This window comes from Bombina bombina, chromosome 5 (genome assembly GCF_027579735.1).
Source record: "Bombina bombina isolate aBomBom1 chromosome 5, aBomBom1.pri, whole genome shotgun sequence".
In the NCBI taxonomy this organism is placed as follows: domain Eukaryota; kingdom Metazoa; phylum Chordata; class Amphibia; order Anura; family Bombinatoridae; genus Bombina; species Bombina bombina.
The window spans coordinates 576,319,615-576,343,934 of NC_069503.1; the positions used below are offsets into that span (position 1 = coordinate 576,319,615).

General features: G+C 39.6%; 1 protein-coding gene across 1 annotated transcript in view; it reads left to right on the forward strand.

Moving 5' to 3' along the window:
- Positions 1-24,320, forward strand: part of LOC128660598 (TGF-beta receptor type-1) — a 123,616-nt gene that overhangs the window by 89,201 nt on the left and 10,095 nt on the right. The window contains exon 8 of the mRNA XM_053714524.1: positions 23,551-23,681. Coding sequence (XP_053570499.1) covers positions 23,551-23,681 — 131 coding nt within the window. The remainder of the gene's footprint in view (positions 1-23,550; positions 23,682-24,320) is intronic.

Here is a 24,320-nt window from a genome sequence, read left to right on the forward strand (position 1 = left end):
TTCAAACTGATAATGTTAGAGAGTATTTTTCCGTAACTGTTTACTAGCGTCAGACCTTAAGCTTGTCACCAGATGGCACCCGCCATAATCTTTTCTCTGACTAACATGTAAAAAAAAAATATGATTCCCTTCTTTCCGGAGTTAGGCAGAGTAATCTTGTGCTTTTTATACCAGAAGTTCAGCTCAAAAAGAATATTCCAGTCAGCTTTCAAATGCAGTCTCACAGCTAAATTCTCCTCTTACCATTTCCTAAACAGTGTACAGATTCTGTCACAGCTCTAATGGAAAAGATGCTTCAGGTAGGATCTTATTGTCCTAAACAGCATTTTTTTATACACACACACACACACACATAGAGGCACACACACACATATATATATATGGAACAGGAGATATATATATATATATATATATATATATATATATATATATATACTTTTTGTCTCTCTGCATATTATTTTTAAAGAAAAATATAACTCCTATACAGGTAAACTGTATAAACACAGACATTGATTTATTTATTTTTTATTGGGGGAGGAGTACAGAATTCTCTCAAACTTCAACAAACTAACGCCTAGATTACGAGTTTTGTCGGTAAGGCTGAGCGTTGCTAACGAGCAGTTTTTCCTTACCGCTCACCTACAGTAACGCTGGTATTACGGGTCTTTAGAAACCCAGCCATAGCCGCAAAAAAAGTGAGCGTAGAGCAAAATTTAGCTCCACATCTCACCTCAATACCAGTGCTGCTTACGTTAGCGGTAAGCAGGTAAAACGTGCTCGTGCACGATTTCCCCATAGGAATCAATGGGGGAGAGCGGCTGAAAAAAAAACCTAACACCTACAAAAAAGCAGCGTAAAGCTCCTAACGCAGCCCCATTGATTCCTATGGGGAAACACATTTTATGTCTACATCTAACACCCTAGCATGAACCCCGAGTCTAAACACCCCTAATCTTACACTTATTAACCCCTAATCTGCCTTCCCCAACATCGCCGACACCTGCATTATATTATTAACCCCTAATCTGCCGCTCCAGACACCGCCGCCACCTACATTATAGTTATGAACTCCTAATCTGCTGCCCCCAGCATCACCGAACCCTACATTATATTTATTAACCCCTAATCTGCCGCCCCCAATGTCGCCGCCACCTATCTACATTTATTAACCCTAATCTGCCATCCCCAACGTTGCCGCCACTATACTAAAGTTATTAACCCCTAAATCTAAGTCTAACCCTAACCCCCCCTAACTTAAATATAATTTAAATAAATATTACTATCATTCACTAAATTATTCCTATTTAAAACCAAATACTTGCCTATAAAATAAACCCTAAACTAGCTACAATATAACTAATAGTTACATTGTATCTAGCTTAGGGTTTATTTTTATTTTACAGGCAACTTTGTATTTATTTTAACTAGGTACAATAGTTATTAAATAGTTATTAACTATTTAATAGCTACCTAGTTAAAATAAATTCAAATTTACCTGTAAAATAAATCCCAACCTAAGTTACAATTACACCTAACACTACACTATAATTAAATTAATTACCTAAACTAAATACAATTAAATACAATTGGAAAAAAAAGTACAACCCCCCCCCACTAAATTACAGAAAATAATAAAATAATTACAAGTTTTTTAAACTAATTACACCTAATCTAATCCCCCTAATAAAATAAAAAAAGCCCCCCAAAATAATAAAAAGCCCTACCCTATACTAAATTACAATGCAACTATCAGTTATATTGTAGCTATCTTAGGGTTTATTTTACAGGTAAGTATTTAGTTTTAAATAGGAATAATTTAGTTAATTTATTTAAATTATATTTAAAGGGACAGTCAACACCAGAATTTTTGTTGTTTAAAAAGAAAGATAATCCCTTTATTACCCATTCCCCAGTTTTGCATATCCAACACAGTTATAATAATACACGTTTTACCTCTGTAATTATCTTATATCTAAGCTTCTGCTGACTGCCCCCTTATTTCAGTTATTTTGACAGACATGCAGTTTAGCCAATCAGTGCTCACTCCTAGGTCACTTTACGTGCATGAGCTCAATGTTATCTATATGAAACATGTGCCCTCTAGTGGTCAAAATGTATTCAGATTAGAGGCAGTCTTCAAGGTCTAAGAAATTAGCATATGAACCTCCTAGGTTTAGCTTTCAACTAAGAATACCAAGAGAACAAAGCAAAATTGGTGATAAAAGTAAATTGGGAAGTTGTTTAAAATTGCATGCCCTATTTAAATCATGAAAGTATTTTTTGGACTTGACTGTCCCTTTAAGTTAGGGGGGTGTTAGGGTTAGGGTTAGATTTAGGGGTTAATAAATTTAATATAGTGGCGGCGACGTTGTGGGTGGCAGATTGGGGGTTAATAAATGTAGGTAGGTGTCGGCGATGTCCGGTTCGGCAGATTAGGGGTTAATTTTTTTGTGTGTTTGCGATGTTGGGGGGGGGGGGCCCTCGGTTTAGGGGTTAATTGGTAGTTTATGGGTGTTAGTGTACTTTTTAGCATTTAGGTAAGAGTTTTATGTTACGGCGTTAGCCCATAAAACTCTTAACTACTGACTTTTAAATGCAGTACCAGTCTTGACAGGAGAGGCTGTACCGCTCACTTTTTTGCAGACTTGTAATACCGGCGTTATGCAAGTCCCATTAAAAATATAGGGTGCACAATTTACGTAAGTGGATTTGCGGAATTAACGACTCTGGACAAAAAAGTGAGCGGTGAACCTGTCATTTCAAGACTCGTAATACCAGCGTTAGGAAAAAAGCAGCGTTAGGACCTCTTAAGGCTGCTTTTTAACCCTAACGCAAGACTCGTAATCTAGGTGAATGCTTGTAAACCCCAGGATTTTCATGGCTTTTATATTTGCATTAACAATTTTTTTTTATTATTATTATTTTTTTATTTTGCAATTAGTTTTTGATGAAGGACATAAATAATTATTACATACAAATAAGTTGAAAATAAAATAATTGGGGGAACTCTCAGGCAGCAACTATGTTTGTAAATAAACCCCAGATAAATCCAAGGGGAAATAGGGTAGGTAACCACCTCAAAAGAAAACCCCCCTGAGGTAAGTCTATGTAGCCTCAGTGGGGCAGTGCCTAATGCCAAATAACTAGTGCATATTGAATGAAAGAGAGAGAAGCATTATAGCGGGATACTGTGATAGCAAGACGCTTAGTACGCTTGTTATCACAGAATCCTGCTTGATGGGGGAACATTACCCGCCTTGTATTATTCCTGCCAATAGAGTGGACAGTATTGTAGTGATTATTAATAATAACTTACAGTTATATATGTGGGAGGACAGTTCTGATCTTTTTTGTGTTTTTATTTTATGTATTTTTTATATGTGGATGGTAATATACCTTTTTTTTATATAACCCCTTAGTGACCACAGCACTTTTCCATTTTCTGACCGTTTGGGACCAGGGCTATTTTTACATTTCTGCTGTGTTTGTGTTTAGCTGTAATTTTCCTCTTACTCATTTACTGTACCCACACATTATATACTGTTTTTCTCGCCATTAAATGGACTTTCTAAGGATACCATTATTTTCATCATATTTTATAATTTACTATAAAAAAATTATAAAATATGATGAAAAAATGAAACCCCCCCACTTTTTGTAACGTTGACCCCCAAAATCTGTTACACATCTACAACCACTAGGGATGCACCGAAATTTCGGCCGCAGAAAGTTTCGGCCGAAAATGGCATTTTTGGCTATTTCGGTTTTTGTTTTTTTAGCCTGTTATTTTCGGTAACATTATTGTGTAGCAGGTTTCAAATTTGATGCTAGCCTAGAGCTGCTGTTTAAGTTTATTACTTGACTTTCTGTTCTGCATATAATGAGTTTTCTAGGACTATACTTTATTTGGATAATTAGTAAAAAAAAAAACCTGTTAAATATGATTCTGTTACATAGAACTTAATGAAGAATAATGCAGTATATTGATATTTATAATTGTTTTAAGTAGGGATGCACCAAAATTTTGGCCGCAGAAACATTTTGGCCGAAAATGGCATTATTGTTTGCCTGGTTTTTTTTTTCTTGGTAAAATTATTGTGTAGCATATTATTGTTTTAAGATATTTTTGTCCAATTTTAGTGTGTTACTTTCAATAAAAGTGTGGGATTTTTTTATTGGCTCTAATTATGCAAAAAAAAAAAAACCTAAAAAAAAATTATTTGATAAAATACATTTTCGGTATCAGTTTCGGTTTTCGGCCAAGTGCATCCCGGATTTTCGGATTCGGTTTCGGTCCAGAATTTCCATTTCGGTGCATCACTAACAACCACCAAAAAATACCCATGCTAAATAGTTTTAAATTTTGTCCTGAGTTTAGAAATACCCAATGTGTACATGTTCTTTGCTTTTTTTGTAAGTTATAGGGCAATAAATACAAGTAGCACTTTGCTATTTCCAAACCATTTTTTTTCTCCAAAATTAGCAATAGTTACATTGGAACACTGATATCTGCTAGGAATCCCTGAATATCCCTTGACATGTGTGTGTGTGTGTATATATATATATATATATATATGCGATCAAATAAAAAAAAAATCATTCATTTTTTCACAAACTTTAGGTTTCTCACTGAAATTATTTACAAACAGCTTGTGCAATTATGGCACAAATGGTTGTAAATGCTTCTCTGGGATCCCCTTTTTTCAGAAATAGGAGATATTTATGGCTTTGGCATTACTTTTTGGTAATTAGAAGGCCGCTAAACGCCACTGCACACCACACGTGTATTATGCCCAGTAGTGAAGGGGTCAATTAGGTAGCTTGTAGGGTTAATTTTAGCTTTAGTGTAGAGATCAGCCTCCCACCTGACACATCCCACTCCCTGACCCCCCTCAAACAGCTCTGTTCCCTCCCCACCTCACAATTGTCACCGCCATCTTAAGTACTGGCAGAAAGTCTGCCAGCACTAAAATAAAAGGAATTTAAAAAATATTTTTTTTTTATATTTTTTACAGCAGTGATGGATCCCCCCTTAGCCCCCAACCTCTCTGATCCCCCCCATAGAGCTCTCTAATTCTCCCCCCTCTGCCTATTTTCAACCATCTTGGGTACTGGCAGCTGTCTTCCAGTACCCAGTTTGCTCATAATCAACTGCCCCTTTTTTTTTTTTTAAACCCAATTTTCTGTAGTGTAGCTGCCCCCATTCCCCCTCTCCTCCACTCCCCCTCATAGATCACTTTATAAAAATGTATTTCCCTCTATCTCCCACCCTCTCCCTCCCTCTACCTCCCCCTCTCCATCAGTGGATGGCTCCGGATCACTTGCGCGCTCTGCAGGGACATGATCCGGAAGTCCCTCCATCGATGGGCCGCCCACCCGCCTCCCAGCAGCAGCTCCCACCAACGATCGGCACCATCGATGGCTGCTGCAGAGAGGGCCACAGAGTGACTCTCTCTGCATCGGATGCTTAAAAAAAGGGAATTGCAGGATGCCTCAATATTGAGGCATTACTGCAATACCCTGAGAGCTGCTGGAAGTGATCGCAATCTCTTCCAGCACTCAATTAGACCGAGGACGTACCAGGTACGTCCATTGTCACTAACTGACAATTTTTGCTGGACGTACCTGGTACGTCCTTGGTCGTTAAGGGGTTAATGTAAAAAAAAGGTTTAAGTTTTATTGTATGCACCCTTTTCCATACCGCATTATTGTTAGTAACCACTTCTCACATAAGTGTGCCATATAATGCTTCTTTCTCTTTCATACAATAGCAACTATGTTTGGTCACATCATTGTTAATGTTTACATCAGATGTCTGTTGTAGAAGGAGATATTTTGCAGCATACAGTTTTCTAATTTATTGAAAATGTTTGTTCAATTGATGCAGTTATTTTTAGGATTGCTGCCTGCTATGATGATCCAGAGATACTTTTGAGGTTGTGCCCCCTCCCTCGGTGGGATAATTTTGGGTTCTTGCAGTCACTGAGTGCCAAGAGTGCACGGTATAAGTGGGTCATAATACATGAAACACTTGCTGTTTATATACTTACGATGCAGACCACTAATCTTCTGAGATAAGCACCCTGCTTAATAGATACTAAAAGACCCCTCCTCTACTAACTTCTCTGCAATGGCTCTAACTTCTCTGCAATGGCTCTTTTAATTGGTCCTGATTGTATGCAATGAGATGGTGGAAATATAATGTGGGCCGGGCAACCATCACCTACTGTACTAACTAATATACATTTACCAAAGGCAAGACAGCCTTGCCTTGCAGGAGTTCAAATAGGCTCAAGATTTGACTTGTTGAAAGGTTATGGAGTCCGATACCGCGGAGGGTAGTGCAGATAGTGCAGATGGCCAATGTGCAACTTGAGAGATGACCAGTATGGGGGGTGTCTTCTGAGACTACTTCACAGGACTTTGGTGATATGGAGTTAATAATCTTTCTGGGGAGCTACTAAAGGTGGAAGAAGATGACCTTTCCTTTTAATGTGAAATTCTGAACATTTGTAACAATTGATACAAAAACACAGAAGCGCCACTTAACTATTTTTGCAGACAGGAACAATCACTTGTTTTCTCTGTGCTATTAACTTGAATTGGATTAAACCATTCAGACCAGTGAATAGTGAATGGGTCATTACTATTACAATTGTTAGCCGTGTTGACCTATGTTATCACTGTCACAGAGACACTTGTGTTCAGCCCACCATGATGGCCATTACTGCGCACAAAGCAAAATCCTATTTAATTGGAGCGAAAAACAAGATCTTCCAGTTAATACAACAAATTGTTTCACTGCACACACATGACAATATTATTTTAAAATTGAACTAAATACAGTAGATTTGCATAATCAACAAAAGCATGATAACAAGACAATACAATAGCAATTACTCTAAACTTTAAATTAGTAGTAGTTTTTTTTTCTGACAAATTTCAGTTTTGTTTATTTCCACTCCTCCTGTATCATGTGACAGCCATCAGCCAATCGCAAATGCATATACGTATATTTTGTGAATTCTTGCACATGCTCAGTAAGAGCTGGTGACTCAAAAAGTGTAAATATAAAAACACTGTGCACATTTTGTTAATGGAAGTGTCGTCGTTGTTTCCCTGACACAAATATCCACAGTCAAGGAATACACAGGTTCTTTGTTGATATTGTCAGGTTAGGAAAAGTCCAGAAGAAGACCCAAATGCTGGGGCGAACTTAAACAACACCCTTGCACTCTGAGTTTAATCCAGGACGTGACTCCACGACAACCTCTAAAAAACAATGTACTCACGATATGGAGCAGGGTTAGCCTGAGTCCAAAGTAATTCAATATATCAGCCAAATAGACTTCTGAGTAAGGAACTGGTTACAGAAAAAGTCTTCCACAGAATCAGGAGAGCAGGGATAGTCCACTTATACTCAGACAGAGAAAGGGTAAACAAGGAACAGTTAATAATGCAGGAGTAGGTAACTTGTTATCAGGCAGTTTGAGGGTTAATACTTTGTAGTCAGTCCTTGAAGAGTTTGTCAACTGGTTATCAGGCAGTTTGTAGGTTTATACAGAGTAGTCAGTACATAGAGTTAGATAACAGGATAACAGATAGTTTGAGGGTTAATACAGATTAATCAGTACTTGCAGGGATTGGCAACAGGTTGTTATGCAGTTTGAGAGTTTCACAGAATAGACAGTCTTTGCAATGTTTGGCAACAGGATATCAAGCAGTTTGAAGGTTTACACTGAAATAACAGTAAAGCCTAGTGAGCCTATGATTAAGCGCCACTAGGGGGCGCAAAACGCGTCAGGCCGTCAGGCCCTCTGTGTCATTTCATCTGCCGTATTGCTGCTGGTATTTCTAAGCCTTTTTTCTTTTGTTTGGCTTATATGTACTAATAAATCTTTTTTGTCTTTTACCCCCGAGTAGTGCCTACCATTTTTTTCTTGTTTATGCACATTGTTGGGTTTGATCCCCCTGGTTACGGCACTCCGGAGTATCTGTTTTACCATTGGATAACCTTGAGGTGTATCAGCAGTTCCGGTTCCGGGTCAGTGCAGCCGCACGCCGTATCTCTTCTCCCACTGAAATAACAGTATTTGCAGAGTTTTGGCAACAGGTTGTTATGCAGTTTGAGAGTTTCACAGAATAGACAGTCTTGTGAAAAGGCTTGACAAGAGCTGGAGCATGAACATGAGAGGCTGGTTCCCAAGATCGTTCAGAGATAGGATAGCCTTTCCAATGGACCAGGTAGTACAGCCGATTTCCCCGTAGCTTGGAATCCAAAATCTGGCTGACTTCAAACTCTGAAGTTCCCTTTACGGAAAGTGGAGGAGGTGGTTTACTCTTGATAGAGTACCGGTTGTAGATGACCGGCTTGAGTAAGGAGACATGAAACACTGGATGGATCTTGAGAGTTTTGGGTAAAGCCAGGCGGTATGCAGAAGAACAAACTTTAGAAACAATTCGAAAAGGTCCAATGTACTTAGGACCCAACTTAGTACAAGGCTGTTTTAGACGTATGAATCTGGTGGATAAAAATACTCTGTCTCCAGTACGAAGTTAAGGAGCCTTACACCTTCTGTGATCAGCATATCGCTTGTGTCTTAAGGAAGAGGAAAGTAGATTTTGATAAATGAGTTGCCAGTGGTTACTGAGATTTTTCACAATAAGATCTGCTCCAGGGACTTCAGTAGAACTGGTAATCATAGGAAAGGTTCTAGGTTTAAAACCATAAGCTGCCTTAAAGGGAGAGGTCTGTAATGAGGCGTTATAGCGTGAGTTGTGTGCTAATTCCGCCAAAGGCAATAACTGAGACCAGTTGGAGTGGTGAGGGTCTACATAATGTCTAAGAAAAGATTCTAAGGCTTGATTTACATGCTCAGTCTGTCCGTTGGATTGAGGATGATGTGCAGTAGAAAGAGATATGTTGATTCCGAAGTGCTTACAAAAAGACCTCCAAAACTTGGAAACAAATTGAACTCCGCGATCTGAGACTATGTCAGTGGGAAAACCATGTAAATGAGATATATGTATGTAGAACGAAGAGTTCAGAAAGTCTTTGAGCTGAAGGCAAGCCTGGAAGAGGTATGAAGTAAGCAGACTTGGAGAACCGATCCACCGCTACCCAAATGGTCGTATTTCCAGCAGAAACAGGAAGATCTGAAACGAATTCCATGGATAAGTGAGACCAAGGGTAATGAGGAATAGGAAGAGGGTGTAATAGACCAAACGGTCGATGAGAAGATTGTTTGTTCGAAGCACAAGGACCACAAGCAGCAATATAATCCTTAACATCCCTCCTCATAGTGGACCAATAAACATGCTGCTTCAGTTTCCACAAAGTATTGGTTACTCCAGGATGACCTGCTGAAATGTTGTCGTGAGCCCAACGTAGAAACGTAAGACATAATCCTTTGGGTACATACAGGATACCAGAAGGTAGTTTGCAAGTAGATGGTACCCGGACTTGAGCAGCATGTAAAGCCTGTACTGGAAAAGAGGATACTTGAGCCAAAACTTTGACTGGACGTAGTATAGGTTCAGAATCCAAAGGAGAAGGCTCAGAAGATTGAAACTGCCTAGATAAAGCATCTGCCTTGGAATTTTTTTAACCAGGAACATAGGAAAGTACAAAATTAAACCTGGAGAAGAACAAGGCCCACCGAGCCTGACTAAGATTGAGACGAGTAGCTGTATGGAGGTATAAAAGATTCTTATGATTTGTCAGAATGAAAAAAGGTTGACTGGTACCCTCTAACCAATGCCTCCATTCCTCCAAAGCTAATTTTATAGCCAAAAGCTCCTTATTGCCCACATCATAATTTAACTCGGCAGGATTGAATTTTTTCGAAAAGAACGCCACAGGATGTATCTTGCTGGTAGTCGGATCACGTTGGGAGAGAACAGCTCCAGCTGCTATAGAAGAAGCGTCAACCTCCAAAATAAACTGGAGATCAGGAATTGGATGACTGAGAAGAGGTGCAGAAGAAAATGCTGATTTTAGTGTTTCAAAAGCCTGTACTGCCGAAGTGGACCAGTTCTTACAATTTTGCCCTTTCTTAGTAAGAGAAGTGAGCGGAGACGTGATGTCAGCAAAGTTCTTAATAAACTTTCTATAGTAATTGGCAAAGCCAAGAAACCTCTGCAGGGATTTGAGAGTAGTTGGTCTGGGACAGTCCTTGATAGCCGAAAGTTTAGCAGGATCCATCTCAAAACCTGATTCTGAAAAGATATAACCCAAAAAGGGAATAGAACTCTGATGTAAAGAGCATTTCTCCAATTTAGCGAACAGGGAATTGTCTCGTAACCTTTGAAGTACCAGTCTTACATGATGTACATGTTCCTGTAATGTTTTGGAATAGATCAGAATGTCGTCAAGATAAATGATAACAAATTGATTTAGATAGTCTCTGAAGATTTCGTTAACAAAGTGCTGAAATACTGCTGGTGCATTGCACAATCCGAATGGCATTACTAGATACTCGTAGTGACCAAATCTAGTGTTAAATGCCATCTTCCATTTGTCTCCTTTACGGATTCTGACCAAATTGTAGGCCCCACGTAGATCTAACTTGAAAAAAATAGAAGCACCTTGAAGACGATCAAATAACTCAGGAATGAGCGGCAGAGGATAGCTGTTTTTGACAGTAATCTGATTCAAGGCCCGATAATCGATACAGGGACGGAGACCTCCATCTTTTTTCCCAATGAAGAAAAAACCCGCACCCACAGGTGATGAGGAAGGACGAATAAATCATCTGGCTAAGTTGTCCTTTATGTATTCCTCAAGAGAGACATTTTCTTCATGAGAGAGGGGATAGGTCCTTCCCTTAGGTAGAGGAGCCCCTGAAAACAATTTGATAGGACAGTCAAATATCCGGTGTGGAGGTAATTTCTCAGCCTCCTTCTTAGAAAACACATCACTAAAGGCATGATAGTAATTAGGCAATGAATCAGGAACTTCCACCATAGCTACGACAGGACCAGATGGTTTTGAGGGATTTTGCAGGCAATGTTTGAAACAGGTAGTGCCCCAGGAAATAAGTTCTCCTTTAGACCATGAGAAGACTGGATCATGAAGCTGCAACCAAGGTAACCCCAGAATCAACGGTATGGGGGGAGAAGTGATGACGTCAAAACAAATAACTTCAGAATGGAGTATGCCCACAGACGGAAGAAGAGGAATGGTAGAATTTTGTATGATACCAGAACCTAAAGGCTGTCCACTAACAGTGGTTACCTTAATTAACTGTTTCTTGGCTTGAAGAGGAATCCTGAGAGAGTCAGCAAAGTTTGAATCAATGAAAACTCCAGCAGCTCCAGAGTCAATGAGCTTTAAACTTGGTGTCTCCAAAAGAGATAGTTACAGGAACAAAAAGTTTAGAATTGAGGGAAGACATGGGATTCTGGCTTAACTCTGTCCCTCTATCAAAAGTTAAGCCTTGGCTTTTACTGGCCGGATAGGACAGTCCTTCAGTAAATGTCCTTTGGTACCACAATACAGACATAATCCAAGAGTACGCCTTCTATGGCGTTCAGCTTCTGACAATTTAATAGCTCCTACTTCCATGGGTTCCGCAGACTCAGGAGATTGGGAATTATTATGAGACAGACTTGAGGTTCGAATAGGAGGACGAAAAGAAGATTTAACAAAGGATCTCCGATTCCTATCTCTCTCCTGAAGACGTTCAGAATGCTAGGCGTCCAGAGTAATACACAAATTGATAAGACCCTCCAATGAATCGGGGAGTTCCCGAAATACAAGTTCATCCTTAAAGTGAATGTAAAGTTAACTGCAATCGGTCACGCCACATGAAACATAATCTAAAAATAACTAGACTTTCATTCATCATTCCTTTATAAAACAGAATAGTACTCACAAATTTGAACTTTGAAGTCTATCTCTATTCACGCTGCATCTCCGCCCGCTATAGATCAGTTTTGAGTGACAGATTTCTCAGATTATTCTGTCTAATCACATTTCATACCCCGTGGGATTCATCCCCTTTCCTCCTACGTCACGTTAGTATTGTGCGCATGCGCTAATCCCTATTCATCGGATGGAACCTAGATGCGCGTCCACGATTCGCGCATGCTCAATGCCGCTGCTAATGAAAAATATACGTCTGCTCCTTCGATCGCTGAAAGTAAGTGGCATTGAGATCTGCTGTTGCGCATGCGCAGGACCACTCTCTCTCTCAAGGGTGCGCTTGACACATATGTATAGAGCGGGTGGGACCGCTGTATACGTCAGACATATAGAAGAAGGAAGTCGGCTCTGGGAGGAGCTTTGAAATAAACGGTAGAATTATTTATTTATAATTTATGATAAAATCGTAATTCGGATTTAAAAAAAACCATAATGATTTTAATTGTATACCATAGATGAACGCTTAGCAGGCTTACATGAAGATAAAATTGACATTCACTTTAAGGCGTTCGCAAAGTCCCTTGCGAAAGGCTGCCCGTAAGGCTCCATGGTTCCAATCAGTTTTTGCGGCTAAAGTCCTGCCTCAGCAGCTGCAGACCTCCCAGACTTGTCAAAAACAGAAGAAAAAATGGACACAAATAATTCCACATCCTGTAGTAAAGGATCATTCTTCTCTAAAAGAGGAGACACCCAGGCTAGAGCCTTACCCTTCATGAGGGAAATAATAAAGGTGATCTTGGAAGTAGAATTGGAAAAAACTTGGATTGTTTCTGAAGTGTTAACAACATTGATTAAGAAATCCACGGCATTCTTCAGGATTACTGTCATATTTATCTGGAAGTGGGATTTGTGGTATATACTGTCCAACAGGTTGAGGTGGGTTAAAGACAGCATTGGAGCTAGTAGCAGCTGCAGTAGGAGTCACAGTAGCTTGAGAAGGAGCGGAGAGGTTATGTAGCAGAGCAGTAATCTGGTCAAGCTTGGAATCCAAAGATTGCAAATGAGCAGAATTATTTCCCAGAAGTTGCCCTTGTAGAGCCACAGCCCTGGATAACTCATCAGGGTCCATATTATGGCCCATTTGTACTGTCAGGTTAGGAAAAGTCCAGAAGAAGACCCAAATGCTAGGGCGAACTTAAACAACACCCTTGCACTCTGAGTTTAATCCAGGACGTGACCCCATGACAGCCTCTAAAAAACAATGTACTCACGATATGGAGCAGGGTTAGCCTGAGTCCAAAGTAATTCAAGATATCAGCCAAATGGACTTTTGAGTAAGGAACTGGTTACAGGAAACGTCTTCCACAGAATCAGGAGAGCAGGGATAGTCCACTTATACTCAGACAGAGGAAGGGTAAACAAGAAACAGTTAATAATGCAGGAGTAGGTAACTTGTTATCAGGCAGTTTGAGGGTTAATACTGTGTAGTCAGTCCTTGAAGAGTTTGGCAACAGGTTATCAGGTATCTGAATCATGAAAGTTTTTAATTTGACTTGAGTGTTCCATTGCTTCTAAAACGGTTTCTTTTGCCCCCTACATATTTTGTTAAACCTGCAGATATCATTGTATAAACTCATCCCTTGCATTTAAAAAAGTCGCTAATCTGTATTCAAACTAACTCCAAAGTGTCATATATATTTGTCAACTCCAGTGTCGACAAAAACAACTAGCACTTACCTTATTTGGAGCAGCCACTCCAAACTTGTTACTGAAGTAGCCGTGGTCATTTTAGTAGCAAAACAGGATGTGTTTGCAGTTCTCATCTCTGCTGAAGCTGATTAGGACAGATATGTGACAGGGTTAGCCTTAGGATATGTGCTATGTGCACTTATCGTTCTTAGAACTGGAGAATCCACAATTTTTATGCTTAAATTACAGCAAAAGGGGTCACAATGAAATGATGAAAGTTTACTGCAAAGTTGTTGTATTATCCATAAACATTTTGTTACAATCTCAAGATGTTCATTGTCCCTTTCTAAATGTAAAATTGTTAGCGATGCATATAATTAGTCATCCAGAAACTAAACTCAAGCTTCATTTACTAATAAAGCTGGCTTTACAATTACGATGAGGGCTGTTATTGCAGGCTTGTTTTACCATCAAATTCATTAAACATGATCCAGGTTAAAGCTTTTCAATCTCTTGGAAATAAGAATTTAGAGATTACATGTCATCTCCATCTTTTTGAACTGTTGAATAGTTTAATAGTCCTGCAAAAGGTGTATATGTATTATGCATAGATACTGCAGTTTAATAGCTGCCCTTTTACTTTTTGTACTCTGATTGAATGTCTGAGTGGCCCCAAACACATGAATATGAGTTACCTGATGCTTCCTGGAAACATTTCTATGACCTGAGACCATTGTATATTGTCCTGTGCTGTAAACTGATCCATTTCTGGCTACACTGAGCTCTTTATTCTCATAGTATATTCATTTTGGTTGTGCATTTCAGGTTTTCCATGCTATTAATGTTTCAGTTCCAGTTTAAAGACACAGTACCATGTCTAACTGCTAATTTGATCCAGAGGGATGGTTGTTAAAGGGACAGTCTACACCGGAATTTTTATTGTTTTAAAAGATAGATAATCCCTTTATTACCCATTTCCCAGTTTTGCATAACCAACACAGTTATAATAATATACTTTTAACCTCTGTGATTATCTTGTATCTAAGCCTCAGCAGACTGCCCCTTTTTTCAGTTCTTTTGATAGACATGCAGTCTAGCCAATCAGTGCCTGCTCCCAGATAACTTCTCGTGCACGAGCACAGTGTTATCTATATGAAATACATGAACTAACACCCTCTAGTGGTGAAAAACTGTTAAAATGCAATCTGAAAGAGGTGGGCTTCAAGGTCTAAGAAATTAGCATATGAACCTCCTAGGTTAAGCTTTCAACTAAGAATACCAAGAGAACAAAGCAAAATTGGTGATAAAAGTAAATTGGAAAATTGTTTAAAATTACATGCTCTATCTGAATCATGAAAGTTTATTTTGGCCTAGACTGTCCCTTTAAATATTCCAGCTAGTGCTGCTTGCTGTATTTTATGACTGTCTGTTTTCTCTTATATTGCTTATTACAAAAGTCTGATCTCCCTGCAAGATACCAGATACGTATGGTTACTTGGTCTTTTTACACACACTGACAACTTATATAAAGAAGTCTATGGTTATGTTCAAATCTACTTAATTTTCTGCTGTGAATATGTGAGGCCATAGATTAATTTTATTAATATAGCAGACTTTTTATAGTGCTACTGCAAAATATTTTTATTTTTTAAAAGTAGACACTCAAGCATGCCTCTTCGTATATCAGCTTTGTTCGAGGTACTCTGCAATTATAAGGAAAAGTGTTCCCAAATATCCATTTTACCAACTAGAGTGTATTCAATTATTTACAGATAACTCCTTCACCTTTATTTTTTTCATCTGAAATAACTGTTTTTGCCTATTGTTTCCACAACTATGCTGAGCATTTGTGAACTTAAACTTCTGGGGATAAAATAGTGCTCCCAGTGGGGGACTTTGACATTGAGGTCCTGAAATGTTCATTTTCCATTCTCTCTAAGGGGCCGATTCTTAAAAAAATCGCTGATCTAGATGTGTTTGTCATTCGAACACTCGCAGGGGCAGCCCTCATTTAATTCTTTTAAAAACTGGGCTGTTCCTGCAAGTGGCGATGTCTCCCATAGAAGTAATAATAGCTATCTGTTACATAAAAGTTAACAATGGCGAATGTAGTAAACAGGTAGGACTCTGCATATGTTTAAACTTTGATATTATGCCTAAAACAAATCAAATTAAGCTGTTTTCCGTTCATTGTACCTTAAATTCACTGTTATTTTCGTGTGCATAGGTTTTCCTTTTAGGGTAATTTTGTTTTTTGAGTATTTTGATAAAAACAGAATTTATGTTTACCTGATAAATTTCTTTCTCCTACGGTGTATCCGGTCCACGGCTTCATCCTTACTTGTGGGATATTCTCATTCCCTACAGGAAATGGCAAAGAGAGCACACAGCAAAGCTGTCCATATAGCCCCCCCTCTAGCTCCGCCCCCCAGTCATTCGACCGACGGTTAGGAGAAAAAGGAGAACCATAGGGTGCAGTGGTGACTGTAGTGTTCAAAAAACAAAACAAAAATATAAACCTGACTAAATGCCAGGGCGGGCTGTGGACTGGATACACCGTAGGAGAAAGAAATTTATCAGGTAAACATAAATTCTGTTTTCTCCTACATTGGTGTATCCGGTCCACGGCTTCATCCTTACTTGTGGGAACCAATACCAAAGCTTTAGGACACGGATGAAGGGAGGGAACAAGTCAGGTAACCTAAACGGAAGGCACCACTGCTTGTAAAACCTTTCTCCCAAAAATAGCCTCCGAAGAAGCATAAGTATCGAATTTGTAAAATTTGGCAAATGTATGCAGAGAAGACCACGTCGCTGCCTTACAGATCTGTTCAACAGAAGCCTCATTCTTGAAAGCCCATGTGGAAGCCACAGCTCTAGTAGAGTGAGCTGTAATTCGTTCAGGAGGCTGCCGTCCGGCAGTCTCATAAGCCAATCGGATGATGCTTTTTAGCCAGAAGGAAAGAGAGGTAGCAGTAGCTTTCTGACCTCTCCTTTTACCAGAATAGACGACAAACAAGGATGATGTCTGTCTGAAATCCTTTGTTGCTTCTAGATAGAATTTTAATGCACGAACCACATCTAGATTGTGTAACAAACGTTCCTTTTTAGAAACTGGATTAGGACACAGAGAAGGAACAACTATTTCCTGGTTAATATTTCTATTAGAAATCACTTTTGGAAGAAAACCAGGCTTGGTACGTAAAACTACCTTATCTGTATGAAACACCAGATAGGGTGAATTACACTGCAAAGCAGACAATTCAGAAACTCTTCTAGCAGAAGAAATAGCAACCAAAAACAAAACTTTCCAAGATAGTAACTTAATATCTATGGAATGTAAAGGTTCAAACGGAACCCCTTGAAGAACTGAAAGAACTAAATTTAGACTCCAAGGAGGAGTCACAGGTCTGTAGACAGGATTGATTCTGACTAACGCCTGTACGAACGCCTGAACATCTGGCATGGCTGCCAGACGTTTGTGCAACAAGACAGACAGAGCAGATATCTGTCCTTTTAGAGAACTAGCTGACAGACCTTTCTCCAATCCCTCTTGGAGAAAGGAAAGTATCCTTAGAATCCTAATTTTACTCCATGAGTAACCCTTGGATTCACACCAGATATTTCTGCCATATCTTATGGTAAATTCTCCTGGTTACAGGCTTTCTAGCCTGAACCAGAGTATCTATAACTTATTCCGAAAACCCACGCTTAGATAGAATCAAGCGTTCAATCTCCAAGCAGTCAGTTGCAGAGAAACTAGGTTTGGATGTTCGAATGGACCTTGCACTAGTAGGTCCTGTCTCAAAGGTAGCTTCCATGGTGGAGCCGATGACATATTCACCAGGTCTGCATACCAAGTCTTGCGTGGCCACGCAGGAGCTATTAGAATTACCGAAGCCTTCTCCTGTTTGATCCTGGCTACTAGCCTGGGGAGGAGAGGAAACGGTGGAAAGACATAAGCTAGATTGAACGACCAAGGCGCCACTAAGGCATCTACCAATGTCGCCTTGGGATCCCTGGACCGGACCCGTAGCGTGGAACCTTGGAGTTCTGCCGAGACGCCATCAAATCCAGATCTGGAATGCCCCATAGCTGAGTTAACTGGGCAAAAACCTCCGGATGAAGTTCCCACTCCCCCGGATGGAAAGTCTGACGACTCAGATAATCCTTTTCCCAGTTGTCTACACCTGGGATGTGAATTGCTGATAGGTGGCAAGAGTGATCCTCTGCCCAATTGATGATCCTGGATACCTCCCTCATCGCCAGGGAACTCCTTGTTCCCCCTTGATGATTGATGTACGCTACAGTCATCATGTTGTCCGACTGAAATCTTATGAATTTGGCCTCCGCTAGTTGAGGCCATGCCAGGAGCGCATTGAATATCGCTCTCAGTTCTAAAATGTTTATCGGGAGAAGAGATTCTTCCCGAGACCATAGACCCTGAGCTTTCAGGGAGTCCCAGACCGCGCCCCAGCCTAAGAGACTGGCGTCGGCCGTGACAATGACCCATTCTGGTCTGCAGAAACTCATTCCCTGAGACAGGTGATCCTGAGACAACCACCAGAGGAGCGATTCTCTGGTTTTCTGGTCCATTTGTATCTGGGGAGACAAATCTGCATAATCCCCATTCCACTGTTTGAGCATGCACAGTTGCAGTGGTCTTAAATTAATTCGGGCAAATGGAACCACGTCCATTGTCGCAACCATTAGTCCTATTACCTCCATGCACTGAGCTATGGAGGGCTGAGGGATGGTTTGAAGAACTCGACAAGTGTTTCAAAGTTTTAACTTCCTGACCTCTGTCAGAAAGATCTTCATTTCTACCGAGTCTATTATCGTTCCCAGGAAGGGAACCCTTGTGGATGGAGACAGGGAACTCTTTTCTACGTTCACCTTCCAACCGTGAGACCTTAGAAAGGCTAGAACAATGACCGTATGAGCCTTCACTTTGTGGAAGGACGACGCCTGAATTAAGATGTCGTCTAGGTAAGGTGCTACCGCAATGCCCCTTGGCCTTAGCACCGCTAGAAGGGACCCTAACACCTTTGTGAAAATTCTTGGGGCAGTGGCCAATCCGAAGGGAAGAGCCACAAACTGATAATGCTTGTCCAGGAAGGCGAACCTTAGGAACTGATGGTTAACTTCGTGGATTGGAATATGCAGGTATGCATCCTTTAGGTCCACGGTAGTCATGTATTGACCCTCCTGGATCATAGGTAGAATAGTTCGAATTGTTTCCATTTTGAACGATGGAACTCTGAGGAATTTGTTTAGAATTTTTAAGTCCAGAATTGGCCTGAACGTTCCCTCCTTTTTGGGAACTACAAACAGGTTTGAGTAAAAACCCAGTCCCTGTTCTGCTTTTGGAACTGGTTGTATCACTCCCATTTTTAAAAGGTCTTCTACACAATGTAAGAATGCCCGTCTCTTTGTCTGGTCTAAAGACAAGCGAGACATGTGAAACCTTCCCTTTGGGGGAAGGTCCTTGAATTCTAGGAGATACCCCTGAGAGACAATCTCTATCGCCCAGGGGTCTGGGACATCTCTTGCCCAAGCCTGAGCAAAGAGAGAGAGTCTGCCCCCTACTTGATCTGGTCCCGGATCGGGGGCTATCCTTTCATGCTGATTTGGTAGCAGGAGCAGGCTTTTTGGCCTGCTTCCCCTTGTTCCAGCCTTGCAATGGTTTCCATGCTGGTTTGGGCTGGGATGCGTTACCCTCTTGTCTAGAGGCTGTAGAGCTAGGAGCCGGTCCGTTCCTGAAATTACGAAAGGAACGAAAATTAGACTAATTTTTTGCTTTGAAAGGTCTATCCTGTGGAAGGGCATGGCCCTTTCCCCCAGTGATGTCTGAAATAATCTCTTTCAATTCTGGTCCGAATAGGGTCTTACCCTTGAAAGGAATATTAAGTAATTTTTTTTTGGACGACACATCCGCCGACCAAGATTTTAGCCAAAGCACTCTGCGCGCCACTATTGCAAAACCTGAATTTTTCGCCGCTAGTTTAGCTAATTGAAAAGCGGCATCTAAACTAAAGGAATTAGCCAACTTCAGTGCGTGAATTCTGTCCATGACTTCATCATATGGAATCTCCTTCTGGAGCGAATTTTCTAGTTCATCGAACCAAAAAGACGCCGCCGTGGTGACAGGAATAATGCACGAAATTGGTTGAAGAAGGAAACCTTGCTGATCAAAGATTTTCTTAAGCAACCCTTCTAATTTTTTATCCATAGGATCTTTGAAAGCGCAACTGTCCTCTATTGGTTAGCTAACGTTGAAACTGCCCCCTCTACCTTAGGGACCGTCTGCCATGCGTCCCTTCTGGGGTCAACAATGGGGAACATTTTCTTAAATATAGGAGGGGGAACAAAAGGTACACCTGGCTTCTCCCACTCCTTAGTCACTATATCCGCCACCCTCTTGGGTATCGGAAACGCATCAGAGTGCACTGGGACCTCTAAAAATTTGTCCATTTTGCACAATTTCTCTGGAATCACCAAAGGATCACAATCATCAAGTGTCGCTAGCACCTCCTTAAGTAGAGCGCGGAGGTGTTCTAGCTTAAATTTAAATGCAATGGTATCAGGCTCCGCCTGCTGAGAAATTTTTCCTGTGTCAGAAATTTCCCCCTCAGACAGGCCCTCCCTCACCGCCAACTCAGATTGATGTGAGGGCACAACAGATAAATTATCCTCTGCTTCTGCTTGCTCATCCTCTGTATTTAAAACTGAGCAATCACGCTTTCTAGGAAAAGCTGGCAGTTTGGATAAAAAGGCTGCTAGAGAATTATCCATTACTGCTGCTAATTGCTGCATAGTGACAGCCATTGGCGCGCTAGATGTACTAGGTATCGCTTGCGCGGGCAAAGCTGGTGTTGACACAGAAGGAGAGGATAATGAACTATCCCCACTACCTTCATTTAAAGAATCATCTTGGGCAACATCTTTAAATGTGACAGTACTGTCCTTTATCTGTTTGGACGCTATGGCACACTTCACACATACATTTAATGGGGGAACCACCTTGGCCTTTATACACACAGAACATAGGCTATCTGAAGGCACAGACATGTTAGACAGACTTAGGTAAAACTTTAATGCAATAAAAGTTATTTTATACAAAACCGTTACTGTCTCTTTAAATAATAAAAGTACACACTTTATTACTGAAACGTCAGAAAAACATCAAAGAAATATCCGATTTTTATGAATTTTTCACCACAGTGTATTAATGCTTTGAAAGTATTGCACACCAATTTTCAGACAAATTAACCCTTTAATGCCCAAACCGGAGCTAATAGTAGCAATTAACCGGTTAAAAACACTACAGTCCCATGCCACAGTCTTTACTGCGGCGTTTACCTTCCTTAAGGGTTATTCAAATAAGTAATAAGTCTCTCTGAAGTTCTTTTCCAAGCCTCTGGACACTCCACGTGAAGCTGCATGAACTGCCTAGTGAAAAGCAACTGCGCAACTGAGGCGCGAAAATGAGGCCTCCTCCCTCTGCATTGCAGAGTGAAGGGGCCTTTCTGACAAGATTAGGTGTCTAAACAACTGCCAGGCGTAATATAATTCCCCAAAAGTGTTTCAAAGTCTGAAAAACACTTAAAATGTCACATAAACATGTTAAAAAGAAATCGACTTAGCCCACTATAGTGTCAACCAGCATAGAGCCCTAGTTATAAGCCTTAATTCTGTCACTGAGTCTAAGAAAATGGCTTACCTATCCCAGAAGGGATAACTGACAGTCTTCTAGCATTACTTGGTCTTGTTAGAAAAATGACTGATCATACCTTAAGCAGATAAGCCTGCAAACTGTTCCCCCCAACTGAAGTTCTCTGGTTTCAACAGTCCTGCGTGGGAACAGCAATGGATTTTAGTTACTGGTGCTAAAATCATACTCCTCTTTTAACAGAAATCTTCATCACTTTCTGTTGTAGAGTAAATAGTACAAACCGGCACTATTTTAAAATAACAAACTCTTGATAGAAGAAATAAAAACTACAACTAACACCACATACTCTTTACCATCCCCGTGGAGATGCTACTTGTTCAGAGCGGCAAAGAGAATGACTGGGGGGCGGAGCTAGAGGGGGGGCTATATGGACAGCTTTGCTGTGTGCTCTCTTTGCCATTTCCTGTAGGGAATGAGAATATCCCACAAGTAAGGATGAAGCCGTGGACCGGATACACCAATGTAGGAGAAAGCTTGCTGCCACCTTTTAATTTTAAAGAAAAAACAGTGAGATCTGCAAGACGGAAATGTTTAGAGAATTACTCTGGGATTTTAAAAACAATTTCATACACTCCCATGTTCTGCCAATTTTACCAAAAAACAATTATGCATTGATTTTGTACTACTAAGTACATATTTACATATTTGTATTTTGTTGCACATCCAGTGTACTAAAATTATGATTTATGCCCTGGTTTCTCAACAGCCGGGCCGTGGCACAAAACAATGCTAAATTTAAGACAATAGATAATAAACAGTCACAGTCATGTGATCAGGGGGCTGTCAGAAGATGCTTAGATACAAGGTAATCACAGAGGTAAAAAGTGTATTAATATAACTGTTGGTTATGCAAAACTGGGCAATGGGTAATAAAGGGATTATCTATCTTATAAAACAATAACAATTTTATAGTAGACTGCCCCTTTAATTATAATCTTTCACTCCTTACCTACTAGTGCTCCCTATGGTAATCCCAGAACCCCCTTCAATCTTTCTCTCTCCTATCAGTAATCCCACCGCCCCCTTTGCGAACCACTGGTTTCGGCTGTTCTTTTAAAGGACCAGTCAACACATTAGATTTGCATAATCAACAACATGTAAGATAACAAGACAATGCAATAGCACTTAGTCTGAACTTCAAATTAGTAGTAGATTTTTTTATAACAAATTTCAAAGTTATGCATATTTCCACTCTCCTTGTACCATGTGATAGCAATCAGCCAATCACAAATGCATATACGTATAGTCTGTGAATTCTTGCACATGCTCAGTAGGACCTGGTGACTCAAAAATTGTAAATATAAAAGACTGCACATTTTTTTAATGGAAGTAAATTGGAAAGTTATTTAAAATTACATGATGTATCTGAATCATGAAAATGTAATTTAACCTGAGTGTCCCTTTAAGTATATGCTATAGAAAAGCTGTGTAAATATAGCCAGCAGAAGAAATTACACTCCCAGCGGTGGTTAGGCGAGAGAAGTAATACAATGTTAAAGGGACATTGAACCCAAATTTTTTCTTTTGTAATTCATAAAGAGCATGCAATTTTAAGCAACTTTCTAATTTACTCCTATTATCAATTTTTCTTCGTTCTCTTGCTATCATTATTTGAAAAAGAAGGCATCTAAGCTTTTTTTTTGGATTCAGTACTCTGGAATGAATTTATCCACCAATCAGCAAGGATAACGCAGGTTGTTCACCAAAAATGGGCCAGCATCTAAACTTACATTCTTGCAATTCAAATAAAGATACAGAGAGAATGAAGAAAATTTGATAATAGGAGTAAATTCGAAATTTGCTTAAAATTTCATGCTCAATCTGAATCACGAAATAAAATTTTTGGGTACAGTGTCCCTTTAATGTTATCTATTGGGTATTGGTACACACACAGAGATGCTACAAAGAAGCATGTGTGTGTACAAAAAGTAATAAAATAAGGAGATCTGATTCCCCTGCAAGCTTAACCCATTTTAATGGCTTGTGGTTTTATAGAACAAAACCTGCTATTTCATATACAAAAATAACCCTAAAGAAAAATTGCCTCATACATTCTATACCTGCAGCTGGTATAACCAATCATTGGAAACATATTAAAGAAAAAGCAATTTTACAGTACATTGTCCCTTTAAGCTAATTTTAAATGCATTTTGTACATAAACATTAGAACTCCTTTTGTATGTTAGATTTATTTCGGGGGGGGGGAATTAAAAAATGGATACCTGGAAAAATTTTCATTTAATTTATTTATTTTTATTAGGGATCCATGAAGATTATCAACTACCTTATTATGACCTTGTGCCATCTGACCCATCAGTAGAAGAAATGAGGAAGGTCGTCTGCGAACAGAAATTAAGACCAAACATTCCAAACCGGTGGCAAAGTTGTGAAGTAAGTTTTCCGTCTGCCTTACTGTAATGCACATGTTTTTGTTACCAGCCCTAACAGGCCAGATTTTTCAGGATTACCTTTAATGGTAACTAATAACTGGTTAACTTTAATTTTTAGCTAACCATAATTACTAAGCAGCTTAATTATACATCATGTGACATATTTCAGACTTCCTGAAAGTCTGACCTGTTAGTTGGTATTTTATAAACCCTGATGTGTGAGGTATATTTTTATCTTAACATACATCACAATTGAGAGAGGGGAGCTATATCCCTGAAATATCACTGCAATAAATACAGTTGTGATTGTAAAAGACTAGAGAGTGCCAGTAAATGTATGTGTGTGTGTGTATATGTATGTATATATATATAGATAGATGTGTGTGTGTGTGTGTAAAGATAGATAGATAGATAGATTTGTGTGTGTGTGTATATATAGATAGATTTGTGTGTGTGTGTATATATAGATAGATTTGTGTGTGTGTGTATATATAGATAGATTTGTGTGTGTGTGTGTATATATATATATATATATATATATATATATATATAAAGAACAATGTAGAAGAAGGGCACTCTTAGGGTTTGTATAGAGACAAATATTTTCTTTATTCCTAGAACATTAATACATGGTCGACGT